Source organism: Thunnus albacares, chromosome 9 (assembly GCF_914725855.1).
Source record: "Thunnus albacares chromosome 9, fThuAlb1.1, whole genome shotgun sequence".
Classification (NCBI taxonomy): Eukaryota; Metazoa; Chordata; class Actinopteri; order Scombriformes; family Scombridae; genus Thunnus; species Thunnus albacares.
The window spans coordinates 8582112-8600662 of NC_058114.1; the positions used below are offsets into that span (position 1 = coordinate 8582112).

Genomic DNA, 18551 nt, shown 5'->3' on the forward strand with positions numbered 1-18551 from the left:
TGCTTACATCAGCATGCTGAGCATTTCCATGATGATAACATGCTCATAATGACAAGGCTAACATGCTGATGTTAAGCTGATGTAATCTTTATCATGATCATCATCTTAGTTTAGAGTCTTAGCATGCTAACATTTACTAATTAGCAGTAAACATAAAGTACAGCTGAGGCTGTTGGTATTGTCAGTAGTTTTGCAGGTATTTTGTTATAAAGTACAAATAAATATAATAATATAAATAAATATTTTGACCTGATGATGGTGCTAGAGGAATGGTCAGGGGGTCACCAAAGTTATTATAATTCATCTTTAGAGAGACAAGAATATATGTACCAAATTTTACAGCAATCCATCCAATAGTTGCTGAGACATTTCACTTAAAACCACAAAATGTGAACCTCATAGTGGTGCTAGACGAAAAGTCAGGGGATCACCAAAGATAATTAGGATTCATCCTCTGGGCACCATAGATATCTGTCACATTTCATGGCAATCCATCCAAGAGCTGGTGGGCCAAGTGACTGACCGACACATGGCTCTAGGGATGACAATGTTGGCCGGGCAAGTCATTTTCAGCTGAATGATCAGCTTGTTAATCACATATGCTGTAGTTGTAATGTCTCTGAGCACAGGAATGTGACTCCAGAACAATGCAGCAGTTTAAAAGGCATAGAGTTCTTCTCTTGAATCAAAGCGAGGTTCGGCAACAGGCAATCAGTCAGCTAGGGCAAACAAAGCAGGCAAGGAGCAGGCTGGCTGAAACACAACAGGAACACGCTTGGGTCAAAAACAGGACTGAGTGCTGGAAGGCTAAGACTGAGTACATTAGACAATCTGGCAGATGACTGGGGAATGAGGGCCGGTACTAGGGAGATAATGGGAGAGGAAAACGAGGGTAACTGCAGGGCAGGTGAGAGTTGCAGGGTCTGATATGACAGGAGATGTTAGTGGCAAAGAAAAAAGGCAAGGATGAGCAATGAAAACTAATCAGAGGTGACAGTCATGATAGTAGTCACGTCTGTTTACATGACCACTCCATATGTTTCTCCGTGTTCAAGTATGAAAACATACAGTGCAGTATAACTATGTGTATGTTTACTGCTGCACATTTCCAGGGTCACAGTGTGAGGAAATACATATAGCATTTGCCTGCTCAGTCAGGCACCACAATATAGTAACAGCTTATACCATATGTTTTTGTGTTAAAGGGATTATCATTTGCAAGGCAGAGTAAGCCATCTTTAAATCCTGGAAAGTCGTATGGATTTTAGCTGTCTAGCAGCAAGCCAACAACAAAATTGTGGTATAATTACTTTTACCATCCATGGGATTGAATTTCTGAAAGAATGTTTGCAATTATAAAAAACAAAAGTTTACTCTCACTTTTGCCTTTGGTAGTATTTAATTTGCCAGACATATTTCATCATTGGAAGTAATATAAATCATTATGATAGATGTTACCATCTTTGTGGCATCAGCCTATCTGTGTATATAAAAATGTTATCTTAGGGGAAAATAAAATAAAATAAGATGTCACATATATCTGTTTGCTTTATCTCTGTCCCCAGCAGTCATTTATATATTACCCACTTTGACTTTCTACAATACACATTCATCACACTGTAAACCAATTATAAACTGCTGTCACTGTGTATGTGTGAATATCCAATAATTTTTGTGGTTTTTGGTGGAAACTGCGTAGATCTTTTTTCAGTCTCTGGAAAGTTGAGCGTTAGGAAACATGAGGTTTTCATCCAGCATTCAAATTATGTAACAGGCTCCGGCATCTACGCTGTGACTTAACTGAGCAGCAGATAGTATGGATTCAGCATGACCTCAATTACCCTTTAGTGTGCTCTGTGACCTATTTGTGTGTGACAGAGAATAAAGTAACAGAGAAAAAATACCTTCCTTCTTGTTCTTGCCCTTCTCTTTTGTGATTGCTCTAGTATCTTGATCATTAAATGAATAGGTCCACGTTTGGGTCAATACATTTATTCGCCCCCTTGAATTACAGTACCAGTCAAAAGTTCTTCACACACTTTCTTATGAAGTGAACGGGAACGTGTGTCCAAACTTTTGACTAGTACTGCAGATGAGAAAATTGATACCACTCTTTACTGTATCTTTCTGTTCAACATGAAGACAGTTCTTTTCATTATTCATTTGTTAGCACATTTAAAAAACTTTTTATTATTTTAGAAAAAAATTATATGATTAGATTTGTGTATCCATTTGTATTGCCTATATACTGTATACTCAGCTATACATGAATTCAAGTGAGCAATGCTTGTGCAGGAGAGGTAAATCAATTAACAAGACTAATGAGCCAGGAGAAAGTTAGCCTAGCTTAGCATAAGGGGAAACAGCTAGTCTGCCTCTGTCCTGGACTCTCTGCTGGTTGCCTGGCAACCTCATGGCGACAACAAAACTTCAGGAAGTCACTGCTCCTGACCACATAACTCCTGTAAAACCACAACTTGTCGTTTTTACACTTTGTTTTTTTTTTGTAAAACAAGATATAACATGTTAATTAGTGAGCTTAAGAGGTGGATGTTTATCTTTGGATAGAGCGAGGCTAAGTGTTGTTGCATGTTTTTCCGTCTTTATGCTAAGCAAGCTCACTAGCTGCAGGCTCCAGCTTCGGACAGACGCTATGATGATGATATCTAATTTAACAATTGGAAAGAAAGCAAATAAGTGTACTTTTCCAAAATGTTGAAATATCCCTTGAAAGTATACTTTCAAATCCCCCTCCAGTCAAAAATATATTTTTCTTCTTATTCCTGCAGTTGGATGTTTGAGCTTCACTGTGCAGAATGATGTATGTGCAGAGTTTGACACTAGACTGTTTTCACATTCATCTGCTGAAAGTGGAAAGTTTCTCTGTGCTCATTGAAAATCTGATTTTAAGGGGCAAGCCTACGAGCATGATTTATGACATTGCAAATAGTTTGGAAGCCAATTCTAGTTCAATATTCAAGTTACACAAGTGTAATGTGGAAACTTGAAGCTTCCAGTGTACATACACTGAGAATGGACTTTACAGTGAAGTAGAAGACATCTTTTGTTCAGGAGTTAAACTTCTGAAATTAAATATTAATAGATTTTGCATATTTATAGATTTCTAATGAGGGAAAAGGAGTAGATGTCATTTTAAGGATTTTAAAGTGGTAATTGTCCTTTTTTGTGGAAAAACCATATGAGACACATTTTATTGTTTCAAGCAGAGTCTTTGTATGTCTTAATACATGTCTGGAGGGGATCTTTAAAGTATCATCAGAGCACACTGTGTCTCTGACCTTTTAACTCATTGCTATTAGCTGTTTGTAATGTCTGCAATCTTTGAGTTGAAGCTTTTCCTCCTCTGCATCCCCAAGTAAAACAAACTGTAAATGTGAGTTTTAGCGGGTGTTTTTTGAAGTGTGTGTGTAATATGTTTGGACATTTGTATGTGTGTGTGTGTGTGTGTTTTATTTAGGAACTGTTAGTGGAGCTCGGGTGGGCGAGCAAAGCCAGAGGGAGGGTGGAAGAAGAGGAGGGAGGGAGCGCACAGACAGAGAGAGGCAGCGGAGACGACTGTGATGATGAAGATGGCTGTGAAGCATCTGGTGAGGAGAACGGTGAGTCACACAGACACACAAACATACACACACACACACAGACGAATGCGCTCGCAAAATTGGATAAACAAATATTAGCAAACATTCGACCACACATACTCGAATACATTACACGTATTGATGTGAATGTGCAAGTTTGTCATTTACTTAAAATATTGTGATTCTGATTCATATGTAACACATCAGTATATACACACACGGACACACATCAAATAAAAAATAACACACACACACAATTCATTGGTCTGGTGGAGGCTTTAAAATGCTGCAGCCTCCACATATCTTGTGCCAGCAGGGAAATGCCCAGAGGGAGGGATAGTACTGAGAGATGGATTCAACTGTCCTCTCTCTCTCTCTCTCTCTCTCTCTCTCTCTCTCTCTGTTCCTCTCTCACTTTTTCCATCTCTCTTTATGCTGGTCTCAGCAGTTTTTTTTTTTTTTCCTACTCAGTCGGGATAAAGGATGCACTAACAACCAGGTCACCCCAAAAACAGAGATGGAAAAATAAACTGTAATTATTCATTTATCTTTTGACTTATTCATCGTGCATATGCTTATACATAATACATGGGTGTCACAGTGAGATCTGGGGACCCATCTGAGCCTGGAGGTAATCCCACAGAGTCAATGCAGTTTAAATTTGCTGTAATTTAAATTGTTGATGAGAAAATGTTACTTTGTGTTGAGGTTAAATGGCCAAATGTTATGTCCTTGACCTGAAAACATTTTAGGGGCTGTTTCCTACAGGTTGACAAAGTATGTGTGCTAGGTCCCTTATATTGGGGTAAAGAGAGGATTCAGCAAAAAAAAACAAAAAAACTAGGTCTTAAAATTGTCTCTAAGTCTCCAGTAAGTACGCTCTGTTACGGAACATTGCATAGTCCTTGTCAAATATTATGTTTTAAGGGTCTTTAGGGAGTTAAAGTCCTCTGGTTATGAAGAAAAAAAGTAAAAATAAAGTATACTATAAATGTAAAACATCATTCCTGGTGGGTCAGCTTTATTTAGGTTGGAGTAATGGCTTGTAAAATATGAATGGAATATGATTGATTTATTGATTTGTTTATTCGAGTGTCCTGCACGTATTCTGGTCCCCGGGCCATATGGGCTTACAGCGAACTAGCCAACAACAATAACCAGGATGACATGGTTATCACATGACAAATCATGATGTACAGTTCCGCAACTTCAAAAGGAGTACTTTTCAAAATATTCAATTCACATGACAGAAATGTCCTGTGAGGATATATACAGTGTAGCTTTTGTAGCTGCCGTGCATTTTCTCGCCTGAACTATAACCTTCACATTAAAAAGCCAACTCAACATATCAGCTTCAGACAACCAAAACAAATCATGATTCTTTGACTGAATATGACTTTTAAATGAAGTCTTATAGCACCTAAGCGCTCAGTTTCACATCCTAAGTATTTCTCTGTAACATTAAAGATTCTTGACTTAAAAAATAAACAAAGTTAAACACTCAAAAACTTTGTTAATATGCTAACAAATGGGACTGTGTCAATCAGATTTGAATGACAATAATTCGTATATTGCTACAATCTGATTGGTGAGTTGAAATAGGTTACCAGGGCTGTTGCCGTAATTTTAGAAATACTGAGGTCATCTGCCAACATAAATATATATTATTTATGTATTTCTTAATCTTCTTAGCCTGAAAATAGTCAAAATTATAAGATCATTTCTGAAAAACAGTAATGGTGGCTTTTAACAACCCACCCTGTGTCACTTTAAATAGTAACTTAAAAGATACGGCTACCAATTTTCTTTGTTTTTTTTTTACTGTCAACTAATCTCATGCAGCCAAAACAACAATGAATCGATCCTACTTACGAGCTAACAAACGGCATGCACAGGAATGCATTTCTGTTTATGGAGCTTCACTGGCTTTGTTTTGCTACATATCACAACTTTTTGACTTTGTACTACATTGTACATTATAAAGGACTTTAGTATAAAGTCAAGAGATTGTGATATATAGCACAACAAGTAAACAAAGCTCTGTAAACAGAACTGCGTTCCTGCACATGCACAGTGGCACCTGCCTTACAGGTAACTACTCTCCGGAGACTCCGGAAAACGCGATCGCTGTTAAACAGAGGCTGGAAGGACAAATAGTCCTCAAAGGTTGCTCACATACTGTACCATAGATGCCCCTTGCTTTGTGTGCTATGGAAAGCTTTACAGTCTGTATCTATCTTTAGCTGGAAAAACACATATGTTGATTAACAAGAAGACCCAGGCCACCTTTATGGTGACAGAACTTTCCATGACACCCAAGTGGTTTGCGACCAGAGTTTCTACGGTCGTATTGGTGATGACCTGGGCCAATTATTTTCAGGTCAAATCAATAACGTCATAACAGCGTTTGTTGGTGGTGTTTTTGTCATCTCAGTAGGATGGAAATTTTCTAGTACTGAATCGAGTAGAAACCTCGTGTTGGAGCTGTGCTTGCTTCATGGGATTGATAATTTGATTTTCTAAACAAGGGTTCATTCTTCTGCATCATCACCTCGTTACACATGACAAGAGGTTGTGTCAGCACTCTGATGATGTCATCGGGCAGTGGGATCTCTGTTCCTGAGGGCAGGCTGTAATAGGTTTAAAGGTCATTGTTGCATTCATTATCCGTACGCTGCCCTCGTCATCGCTCGAGTCAGGAGTGCGAAACTAAATTAGATCATCAATATGCGAGGTAATCCGTCCATCATCAGGAACTCAGTCTGTATGTGGTGTGTGAAGTTTTGCTCACAAATCCAACTGGTCCTGAAAAAAGGTCTCAATCTTAGGCCTGTGCAAAACTCTAGTAGTGTGCTCCTGTTACTGCTCCAACTATCCAGCAACAAACAAACCTGAAGAGACAATTTGAAAGAGCTTTATGAGGTAGGAGTGATTTGACCAACAGTGATCTCCCGGGCAACTTAAGGTGCCTTTAGACTGTGCAACAACAATGATCTTGTAAGTTTATCGCATTGTGTCACATTGTGCGAGATGGATCTAATAAAATCTTGGTCACAACCTGTGTCAGACTGCACTATATCAGTTTGAGGCGGTCAGATTGTGCACTCAATGCACGGTGAATTGTAGCGCTACAATGTAAATAGAAAAAAGTACATGAAAGCGGAGACACGTCATCAGCTCGTGTCATTTTTCTGCGCTGCTCACTCGTTTGAAAATGCAGCAAAGTCACACAAACTTCTTTTACGTTGTGTGCTATGGCTGTTTTAAGGAGAACGAATGTTTTTTCCTTAAACTTTATTCAAAAAATGGCACCTACAAAATGCCACGCCGGCCAGTGTATTCTGAGTCATTTCATGTCATATTCTGATTGGTTGGTTTGTAGATGTGGGTTGTACAGTAGCAGCAGTCACATTACGACAATTTGGTCTTAAAGTTCAGACAATGTCAGAATTTTGCCTCAGGCTGTTTTTTGGTTGTCAAAGCTCCACATAAGTCGTCGGTTGACAAGTCTCACAGTGAGATCTAGGACGTTTTGGATTGACATCCAAAGATTTTACCACGTTTCGCTCACGATTGTCGGCTTTCATCCCAGAAAGCAAAAAAATCATACAGTTTAAATGAGCCTTCAGGCAAACAACCCTACAACTGTCATCAGAGTCTTATTCTGATTCTTATCTAAATTCTGAATGATGCGTGGAAATGCTTGACCGCACCACAACATTGTCAATATATAAACAGTCTATGTTGCAAAAAGGTAGAAACTCCTGCTTTAGGTATATGTTGGTTAAGATTTCCACTGAAGTTACAGGGTTTGATGTAGCACAAAATTAAAATCACAATAAAATAAAGTACCAAAGTGTCAACTCTCTGTATCGATGTTAATGACATTTACTACGTATAGTATATTTATTACTATTGTTTTTTGTGTCTATGTTTTATAAGAACCAAACAGAATTTAAGCTTGAATTTTAGATATTCAATTGTGAACCAAGGTTTTTCAATTCAAAACATATAAAATAATAATGGTTGGCATGGTTAATGCACATAATTTATATTCAAGATTTATATGGCTTTGTTGCAAAACATCATTATTTTTTGAACATGCAAACACTGATAGGGTAATTTTGAATGGGAGGCTGTTTTCATTTTTACAAGACTTGACTCTAACATTTATAACACCTCTTCACAGCACATGTATGATTAAATGTTTGCTTTGTTAGATTGCATCGCCCCCTCATTTAACGGCTCTAAAAGTAAGGTATTTGTCGTGACATTTGTCATACCCTTCCCGGTAACCTTGATGTGTCAGATCTGTGGAAACTATCACCTCCCACTGGGCCTCAAACTGGTACACTGGCTATTTACAGAGAAAATTGCTGGTTATGACTTAGCGAGCTGGGGGCGTGCAGGGATTGTATCTTCCAAGCCACAGTGAATTCCTGAAGAAAGAATCACAATAAATAGTGACAAAGGGGGATTTTTCTGCATGTCTCTCTGCTCGTTGGCATCTCTATGCATATAAACAAGCCTAACAAGCACCGAAGCTGAAAGTCTGATGCAGTATCAACCAAACCAGACAAATCACAGACCACAACAAGCCGTTTATTCTTTGAATTATTTGTACTTTTCATGCCTGGACTGTACATTAAATCAGTGGTTCTGAGTTAATGTATGAATAAAACACCATCAAATGCAAGCCACTTAGATTTTTTTTTTTTTTGAAAGATCTGCCACTAAACCTGCCTGTCCACGCTTTCTGACTCTCTCTCTCTTTAAAATTCTGCCTACAAACCGCTTCTCTAAATCTGAATTGCTGAAATGTGGAGTTTATTATTCCACAGGAAAGGAAGAGCATGGAAACAGAATTATGCTTGCGTGAGAAAGATAGTGTTTGTGAGTTATGTGTATGTGCGCACACAAATAAATGTTTATGACTTCTTGTTTGTGTGTGTGCATGCCCTACATGTGCCTTATGTGTGTTCTGCGTAATCCAGTATATTTTATGGATGGCCCAGTTGTCTGTCTGACTGACTGAAACGGATCCAGTAGAGCGCTGTTTCTTGACTTACAATGTCTTTCTCAATATCAACCCACTGTTTTCTTAAGAACACACATGATTGAGCTTAACTTCTCTTTCTCCCTCTATCCCTCAGCTGCAGATATGAACAGGGTGGAGTAAAATGAAGAAAATATTCTGCCTGTCTTGTAATTAATTCTCATGACATTTGGGCTTTATTGAATACCAGAAAGGGACAGTAGAAGTGGAGGATGGGAGGCGGAGATGAGGTGTTGCGGCGATATCAGCCAACCGTTGAAATCGACCCTCAAAACTACAACATAATGACAAACCCTGTGTTTTATTTATGCGGGACACGTAACAGTGGAAAGTTATTTTAGTCATGCTGAGACAGTACATAGCCTATTATTATTTGATTTAAGTCCATTTTCCACATCAAGGCATGTTGATCCCATCCCAGAGAAGGAGAATCGCTTGGCAAACAGCATTCAGAGATCAAAAACAAAGGAAAAATCCAGGCATCTCAACATAAGAGCAGTTAAGAGCAACAAGCTTAAGTTAGCTCTGTTTGTGTCTTTTTTTTTTGTATGAAGGTATTTAAGAGAGAGAAAGTGAAGTCCAGCCAGAGAGATGGGTTTGTTCTCATACACCGTAGTCTTGAAATCAGTGTTATACTGAAGGTTAAAAATATGCAGTATATTTATTCACTGAGCTATATATAACTGCAGGTCCTGTCCACGGAGAGGCCCTGCTAATTCATCCTGAAATGTCTATGGAGTTCTGCATTACTATCAGCAGTCAGATACACCTTTCATACTGAACTTTATTCGCTATTTATTGTCAGTAGTTATATTTATCACTGTGATGAGATAATAAAAACACAAATGCCTGTCACAGATGCCACTATAAACACAGTCTGTTGCAGAGCTATTATTTGCCGGGGAGTTTTGACTTTTCTTCTCTCTTCCTTTAGTCATTTCTCATCCTCCCCTCCTCTGGAATTCACCAAGATTAAACTGATTGATTTTCTCTCCTCAAACCAGCACAATCCCTTCTTCAACTGCCCCTTCTCCGATCTCTCTGTCTCCCCAGACATATCCAGGTCCTGTAACGTCAATAATGTAAATGTAATCACAGCTTCTCTTCTCTTCTCTTCTCTTCTCTTCTCTTCTCTTCTCTTCTCTTCTCTTCTCTTCTCTTCTCTTCTCTTCTCTTCTTCTTCTTCTTCTTCTTCGGTGTAACAAATGATATGCTGCGTCACAGTAATTGCCATGCTGCAAGCTGTGATGTGGTGGTGGATAAAAAAGTGGGCAAACTGTAACCTCCAGGTATCCATGAGTCACATTACAACCGCTAATGTCAGTACGGTCTGGAAAGCACCGATTCTTTTCCCTCAAAAGACCGTGGGCTGGTTTGAATGCTGTCTTCTGTAACAGCATGCACACATTCTTATTAGCTCCTTTATGTTGCAGTACATCAGAATAAGGTTAAGTGTAGTTTAATTTGCAGATAAAATGCTGTTAGTGTTTGGTTCTTATCATAAACCTGTACTAAGCATCATACAGATATACAACAGGATATTGCACATTGCTGAACCATTTTTCTATTTATTGCCTTGCTTCATGCATCTTCCCTCCGTTATCTCTGCCTTGCTCCTCTGGCCTCTCCCCCACTTCCCTGGGGCCAGATTCACAAAGCCTTTAGAAGCTATTTCATCTTAAAGGGAAAGGCCAGTGTTTTCCAGCGCTTGAACATGTTACCCCTCTGCCTGAGGACAGTTTGATCTGCATTCGTAAGCGTCCATTGCTGTCTGAAGGGAGCCAGAAAGAACAATAAAAAGTCTGGCGAGGCTTCTAATCTGCACTGGTGACTATAAAAGTTCCCAGGGCGAGCCTTTGGATGGGATTGATCAGTGCTATAAAATGAAACTGCTTTCTTTGTACATCCATGCGCTGGAAGAACATTAGGGTGTAAAACATGCTCTGAATGCAATCAGTATCCCACTGATACAGCAGCGTTACTCAAGAAATCCAGACTGAAGCAGTTTCTCTCTAACATATGAATATATATTTAAAAGCTATTTAAATCTGTTACCACTTACTCTTCATTTTATTGGTTGTCTTTTAGAAATAGCTTTGCTTTTAATTTGTCAAACATATGATTGTCATTTGTAGTTGACATTGTGAGTTTGTGTGATGTGCTACTGTGTTTTACTTGGTATTACGTGCCATGTTTGTTTTTTGTTTCGTACTGCTCTGTTACTGTGCATATATTTTACATAATTGTGACCTTCCAAGGGACTGCAGATGAAAATAAGCTTTAAGCTTTAACTCTGGTACAGCATATAAAATGGTAGCATTATGTTTAATACTGCACATGGTCTACAGTGGCCGGTTTACCATGTTCCAACTCCCTGGGCTACTTAATCTGCAAAGTATCTTAGTTTTGACTTGTGTTCCACTGAATTGAATCCAATTTTCTTGTGAAACATCACAAGGACACAAGGAAAACGTACAAACATGTATTTGAAGTTACATTAAGCCTACATTACTAACTTGTTGTTGTATACCTAAACTGTAACACACATGTTATAACCCTCTATCTCATGCACACACGATATACACGTTATGCAAGGACAAACATTGTTTTTAAGCAGAACTTATTTGCAGATTCCTCTACATTTTAGCACTATGTTTTTAGTGCATTTTTGCACATGCACATTAAAATTACCTTATGGCACAATCTACTGTCACAAACAACAACAAATATATGTTCAGAATAATAATAGAAAGTACACATAACCTTAGAAAAGTCCACCTATATACTCTTTCAAAACATACTTAACCTGTACATAAGCTATACATAAACTGTTGCATGAACTTAAACAATACAAACATACAGAACACAAATACCAATATGTGCTTAAGTGGCTCTTACATGGTTCCTTACCAATAAAAATAAATACATAGAAAATATTTTATTTTTACAAGTAGACTATAATGCAACCTAAAAAATCTTTATATATAAGTAAGTTGCATCAGCAAATGTGTTTTTTAAAATGATTTTATATTTACATTTGATTTACACGCAACATAACAAAGACATGACATAGATAATTATGCAGACACACACCATAATATAAAGAAAAAAAGGATTGATAATCAATTGCAGGCATGGGATAGGAATGGGGAGGGGGAGAGTTTATTGTGGGGATTGGATGGGTGATTGGGGGGTTGGTACAAGACCCGTGGCACAACAAAGGCCAGGTAATACATTAGAATCTTAAACATCAGCATGACTATAGCTTATTTCATTGGGTTCATCTGAAAAGGCTATCTATAAGGCATCGTGGTCATTAATTATACAAAGCACAGACAGCAATCATAACACCATGGGTCTACTTCTTTTGGGAATACGAGTGGGGCTAAGCAAATTGCCTAAAGGCCATAAAGCGAATAAATTAGCACATGTTTTGTAATGTAATATCGCCCAGATTATTTTTTTTACCAACAAAACAAGGAAGCCTTAATATTGGCAGCAATTATGTCTCCTCCCAGTAGGCAAATCAAATTAGTAGCGCATAACACATTAGCATCTTTTGTTTTCTTTTAAGTGCTCCTGTTTTTCTGTCCTCCCTTCAGTGGTTTGATTTTGTTTTTGTTGCCCACGTCTCACAGTTCGGGGTATATTGACTACTGTAGGTACACACAACATAACAAACACACACACACACACGAAGAAATCAAGCAAGGAGAAGAAGGAGATAGGCATGAGCAGATACGATAGGACACACACTGTTACTCCTGAGAGGACGATAGGGAGTAACACTGTGTGCATAAAAAAGGAAATCATAAATGATGGAGCTCACACGCTGTGTGTGTGTGTGTGTGCATGTGTGTGTTTAGCATGAGGCAATGCTTAATAAGCAGTAGAGTTAAAGTGATAGATCCTTAGGGTGGGAGATGTGCCTCATTAAAGAATTACACATTCACTTTGCTCTCACTCTCTCTCTCATTCAAAGCGAATAAAGCCTCTCTGTTTTGTTCGACACACCCACAGAGAGATGCAAGAATTGAACTTTACATAAAAAAAGCTACAAAATCTCTACTGAATAACTATCTGCATGGTTGACTTCCTGCACTCAAATTATCAACCATAACCTCTACCGAGCATCTCATCTATTGGCTGTCATGTCTGTGTTCACTGCCTGCCTGCCTGCCTATCATCATCCTGTCTGTTTGCCTGTTTTCTTCTCACTTGTCTTTCTTTCTGTCTGCCTGCCTTCTTGCCTCTACACCTGAGCGAGTTTCTTCATGCAAATCTGATTAGACATCATCTGTTTATTAGTCCTCCTCTCTGCAGTGATGTTTTTGTTCCCATACTTGACCTTTTGGAAGAAGCCTCCGGCACCTCCTGCTTCATTCCTCACGTATTCAAATGAGCATTCACACACACACACACACACACACACACACCACACACAGTAGACAACACCCCTATAAGCCTGTGTTGATGTACGGCCTTCAACCAATCACTTTGCCGCGTTCATCCTCTCATCCACTTCCAATCACAGTCAGCCCCTCGCTGCTTTTATACTGTGATCTTCAGCTCATTTTTTCTCTACATGTTTCCTCCAAAGGTTTTATGATTCCACTGGAGGCTATTCTTACTGTAACCTTGGTGAGCGTGACCTTGGACAGATGCTTCAGTATTGAGAGTCAAAGCGTTAGTAGGTGTTATAGTCATTTGAAAACAAGCACTAGCTGTTAAACTGGATATCATTTCAGGGTCTATGTTACCTCACAGTTGATCACATGTCGAGAACGTGATGGAGATGCTACCAAGATAATCTGTCCAGCCATCCACAGTTCTTCAAAAAATACACAATACAATTTACTGGGAGATTATCCAGTTGATTAACTTGATTATGAAATTATAACATCACAATTGTCTATTATTCCAACATGTACATTTTCCTCTCCATTACAGCACTTGAATATATAATATGGTAATTTATGGTAAGCAGTATACAAGCTAAGCAGACATTCATAGCATCTTCTATTAAATTATTTTTTTTAAAATCAGTCAGGTTTATATTCAGTTGTATTGATGTATTGATCAACATGTATTGATCTTTCATCCCTAATTATGAGGTGAGGGACATGAACAAATCCTTGAAGAAACATCTTACAGTTTCACCTGATGTTAATGTGATGCTTCACTGGCTAAAAGTGCATGCTTGGTTTTTTAAAAAAAATGTTAATTCATAATAATTCATCATTAAGGGCTCATAAACCCTGAATTGCTCAATTTTCTTTTAGTTTCACTCACTATTAAGGGTGTTGCTTATTACAGTTGAATCAGACTCTGGTTTGTTTTCCCCCTTGGTGCAATTTGTTTGGACAGATCAGAACACAGCAATCGTACCTGGGTGCAGACTAAAACCACCCTACCAAGACCCTTTAGAGGAAGTGGTCTCGGTCCAGTCATATGCAAAATCAACTGCTGTTAACAGCTAGCTGGAGACTGAATCAAGGTACAACCTGGACTAGCAACTAGTAAGTTGCCTTTTTTAATATTTGGGCTCCAGCTCCAGACACATTTACCAATGAGCAGAGTGTACGTTCTCACCTGGCTTTTAGTAATATATTTTGGTTCGCTTGATTTTTTCTGTGTTAAAAGAAAGAGGAAGACGAAAATACCAAAAGTTTACTGACTCATCCACTGATTCTGAACCAGAGTAAATTAACTACAGTATTGGTTTGAAAACACCCTGACACTTGATGACATCCAAGTCTATGAGGCTTCCTCTCAGTAGAAACAGCCTCTGACACAGATCATGTCCTGGTAAAATCTGAACAATGTGTGCCCTAGTTTAAAATTAACATTAGAGGGGCTGCCAAAAAATCCGTCTCTCCCTTCAAAATGATTTATTATATCCAGTAGCTTCAGAGCAACTACAAGTTCTCATTTTTCCATTCTGAGATAAGGAGCCTCAATTACCAACCAGGGACACAAGGATGATTTTATAGATTCTCATCTCAATGAGTAAGTTGTCTAATGAAAACTTGTGCATAAATAAGAAGATAACAGCAGTGAAGAATATTAAGAGAAACAGTGGAAAGCTGAGCTGCTTTCATTGCCAAGTGTTTTGCAATTGCTTATACACATTTTTGAAAACTAGGCTCATTTTCTCAAAACACATAACACATTTCACAAAAACACACACCCAAAGCGAAAAACACCTAATATATCCTGCAAAATGAAGCACTGCATTCAAAACTATATAAACACTTCAAAATAAAACTTGTGCGCCAAATGGCACACACTTCATTCATATTACGAGATTTTTATTGAAAGCAACTTTCATCTTTGGTTGGCTTTGTCATAATAAGAGTTCTGTGTGTAGAAGATTCTGCAGATTGTTCAAGTCTACAGAAATTTGTGCAGAAACACTGTTGAAACAGTATACATTACAGTTGTGTGAACAAAAAATATGCTCTCCATAGAATACAGTAAACAGAAAAGAAAACTTTGTGGAAAAAATATACAGAAAAAACACAAAAAAAAAAAAAAAAAAAAAAAAAGGAAGGAAAAATACTTAGGTTGCATCTCACCACCTAGCTGCTTCTGGCCACAGCAGCTCATCAATATCACAGGCAATATCTTCCCCAGCTAGACATTGAGAGAAGAAGCGCCTTGAGTGTCGTATCCAGCCCTGGAGATCACCCACGTCAATATCATCACATGCCTGTTCCATTGCCTGCAGAAGAGGCATGCACACGTAGGGCTGATGGTCATACACCTTCCGCCGCCATGCTGAAAAGAACTCCTCAATTGGATTGAGAAATGGAGAGTAGGGTGGAAGGTATTGAACAAGAAATTTTGGGTGGTCAACAAACCAGTTTTGGACCAGGGCTGCACAATGGAAGCTGACATTGTCCCAAACTACAACATATCTGTGCTGCTCTGTGTCATCCATATGGTCCACTTGGTATGGTGGACCATATGGATTGCTGTGAAAAATGTTGTGCAGTCTGTCCAAAAATGTGGGTACATGGGCTGTGTTGTATGGACGAAAGTTGGCATGGCGGTGGAGGACACCATAATGCTTGATGGCGGCACACATTGTGATGTTGCCACCACGTTGGCCAGGAACATCTACAATGTCCTGTGAGGTTGAAGCCAACCTCATCTATGAAAATTAACTCATGTGAGATCACATTAGCATCCATTTCCAGTGCTCTCTGTAAACAAAAAGCAATTTTAAAAAAAATTAGTTACTATCATAATAATAGTCAATAGCGTACTGTAGTCAATCTTGTACTTACATCCACATATTCATGTCTCAGATCTTTGATTCTTTCAGAATTTCTCTCAAAAGGCTCCCTGCTAAGCTGCTTCATGTGCACTTGGTTTCTATGGAGAATACAGGACAATGTGGACATGCTGACTTCCCGGATGTTGTTGAAAATTGTGTCGTCCCTTCTGATGTGGCTTTAAATCTAATTGCATTATTTGCCAAAACCAAGTTAATTATTGCTGCTTCCTGTGCCTCATTGAACATTTGAACCCTTCCACCATTATGTCTTCTGTTTCTCAGTCCTTTAGAAAAATCAAAAAGTTGGGCTGGACTCTCTGTTCAGCTTCTCTCATTGTCAGCCCGTGGTTCATAACATTGTCGACTAACGTTGCCCTGATTTCATCAGGAAGTTGTTTTCTTCCTTGTCCTCTTTGTCCTTGTCACCCCCCCCCCTCCAGCTTTACCCCTACCTCTCACTCTTCCTCCCCCTCTCACTCTCACCCTCCCTCTGCCTCTTCCTCTCGCTGCTCTGTTGGCTTCCACTGTCGTTGTAAAAAGGTACTCACCTGTGGTCTTTTTACAGCGCTTATCCTGATTGATGAGTCAACAATTAAGCAATTAGGTGTTTGGCCAGGTGGCACGTGTATTGGCCAGTTGTTCCACTGGTGTGGCATTTTGAATCGCAGTGTTTTGAAATGGCAAACAAGTGACTTAATGTCTGATTCCTGTGTCTTATGTAAAGAACCGTGTTGAATTGCACGTTGGGTGCAAAGCATAAAAATGTGTTTAGAGTTTTGGAGACTTGAGCTGAGGTTTTGCTCTTTGACTGTCAGTTTCAGTAATTGTGCTTTGTGTCATTTCAGTGTGTTAGCAGTTGAAAAAAAACTGTAAGATAATAGCATGTTCACAACATAGTCATTGTCATTTACTATTTACAGACTTTCACAGTACACAGCCTGTTTTCTTTCTTTCTACCTTTTTATAATATGATTCTGATTAGTGCTTGCTAAAGGTATAATCTAGAGCTCTACCATGCTGTACCTGCTCTCAGTGTGTGTGTGTGTGTGTGTGTGTGTGTGTGTGTGTGTGTGTGTGTATGGGTGTGACTTAACCTCCTTTTGGGGACACATTTCAGACTCAAGACCAGTTGATTGGGGACAGCTAGCCCAACTGGGGACACAAGACATGTCCCCAATCAGGAAAAAGATGATTTTTGGATCAGTGGTTAAGGTTAGGGTTAGACTTAGGGTTAGTGTTAGGGTTAGACATGTAGTGGTTATAGTTATACTTATGGTTAGGGTAAGTCTCCAGGAAATTAATTTAAGTATCCCCCAGAGCGAGTGCAAAAAGACAGAGTGCATTAATGATCGTGTCTGATATCAGGTGCCTGTGGTGTATTGTACAGAACTGACAGTTGAGGCCCCAATTATGCCAAATCTTGTTGCTCCTCAATTTGTATGTATACAACAGACATTCATTCACACACACACACACACACACACACACCACACACACCACACACACACACACACACACAAAGGGGGGAGGTGACCTTGAAAAGCGTCTGGAGAGCTGGTGTGTGTGTGTGTGTGTGTGTGTGTGTGTGTAGGTGTGTAAATGTATCCCTAGCATTTACAGCTGAATCAGTAATGAGCATTTCATTACTTCAGCCTCAGTTCCCCTGGGAGGAAATGCAGACACACACACACACACACACACACACACACACACACACATATACATATACTATATATTTATTTTCACCTTTGCTGTCGGTTCCCTTTTCAACTTTCACTCATCAGATCTTGTTTCCCTGACTTCCTTTCATCTTTCCATCCATACGGACAAACACACAAGCATACATTCAATGAACATAAACACATAAATATTTGAGCTACCTGCGGTTACCTTCTAAGGCAAGACAAGACCGTACAAATGCTTCTCTTCCCTGTTAACACATTAAAATCATTTAGTTCTGCTTTGCGCATAAGTTTGCCCGATCAAAGCATAACTATCGTGTTTCTGTTACACACACTGTGTTTACAGAACCACACGCACACACACACACACACACAGCGCATACACAGTATTGTCTGCTGCGATTAGAAAGATGCTGTGTTGTCGGTAGGGTTTTGTTTCAGATGGCAGACTGGAGGAATGCATGAAAGAGCATTAAACACAGTTATGCTGAGGTTTGTGTGTTGCATATTTTCTGGAACGGATGGTTTGGGATTGGTTGCTACAGATCAGGCTGGAATGTCTGACTGTTTCAGTGGATTAAATGAGCCACAGGTGCAAATGATGAAAGTGAGTTTGGCTGAATTTTGAGATTGAATGTTTTCAATGATACAAAAACATCATCAAACACACAACAATAGACATTTATAATTTAACAGAATTCACCTTAGCTAGTTTTATCTGAATGTTGGTGTATGAAATACAAATATATCAACATTAGATTAGCAAAAAGTAGCAATTTTCTTCAAAATGTATAGTATTTTTAGCAAAGACAACAGCTTTAGGCTGTTTGATATCTACTCTCATTTATAATTGACACAGGTAAGCATTCAATAATTCAACATAATCAAATAAAATCATCATAATAAAATAGTGAAACCAAATTAAATACAAC

At 38.8% G+C, this 18551-nt stretch overlaps 1 protein-coding gene across 3 annotated transcripts in view; it reads left to right on the top strand.

The window, feature by feature from the left end:
• Window positions 1–18551, top strand: part of LOC122989607 (glypican-5-like) — a 58828-nt gene that overhangs the window by 33018 nt on the left and 7259 nt on the right. For 2 of the 3 annotated variants that reach the window (XM_044362598.1, XM_044362596.1), the window contains one exon: window positions 3479–3620. In XM_044362598.1, coding sequence (XP_044218533.1) covers window positions 3479–3620 — 142 coding nt within the window. The remainder of the gene's footprint in view (window positions 1–3478; window positions 3621–18551) is intronic. The other variant, XM_044362597.1, reaches the window with a different exon arrangement.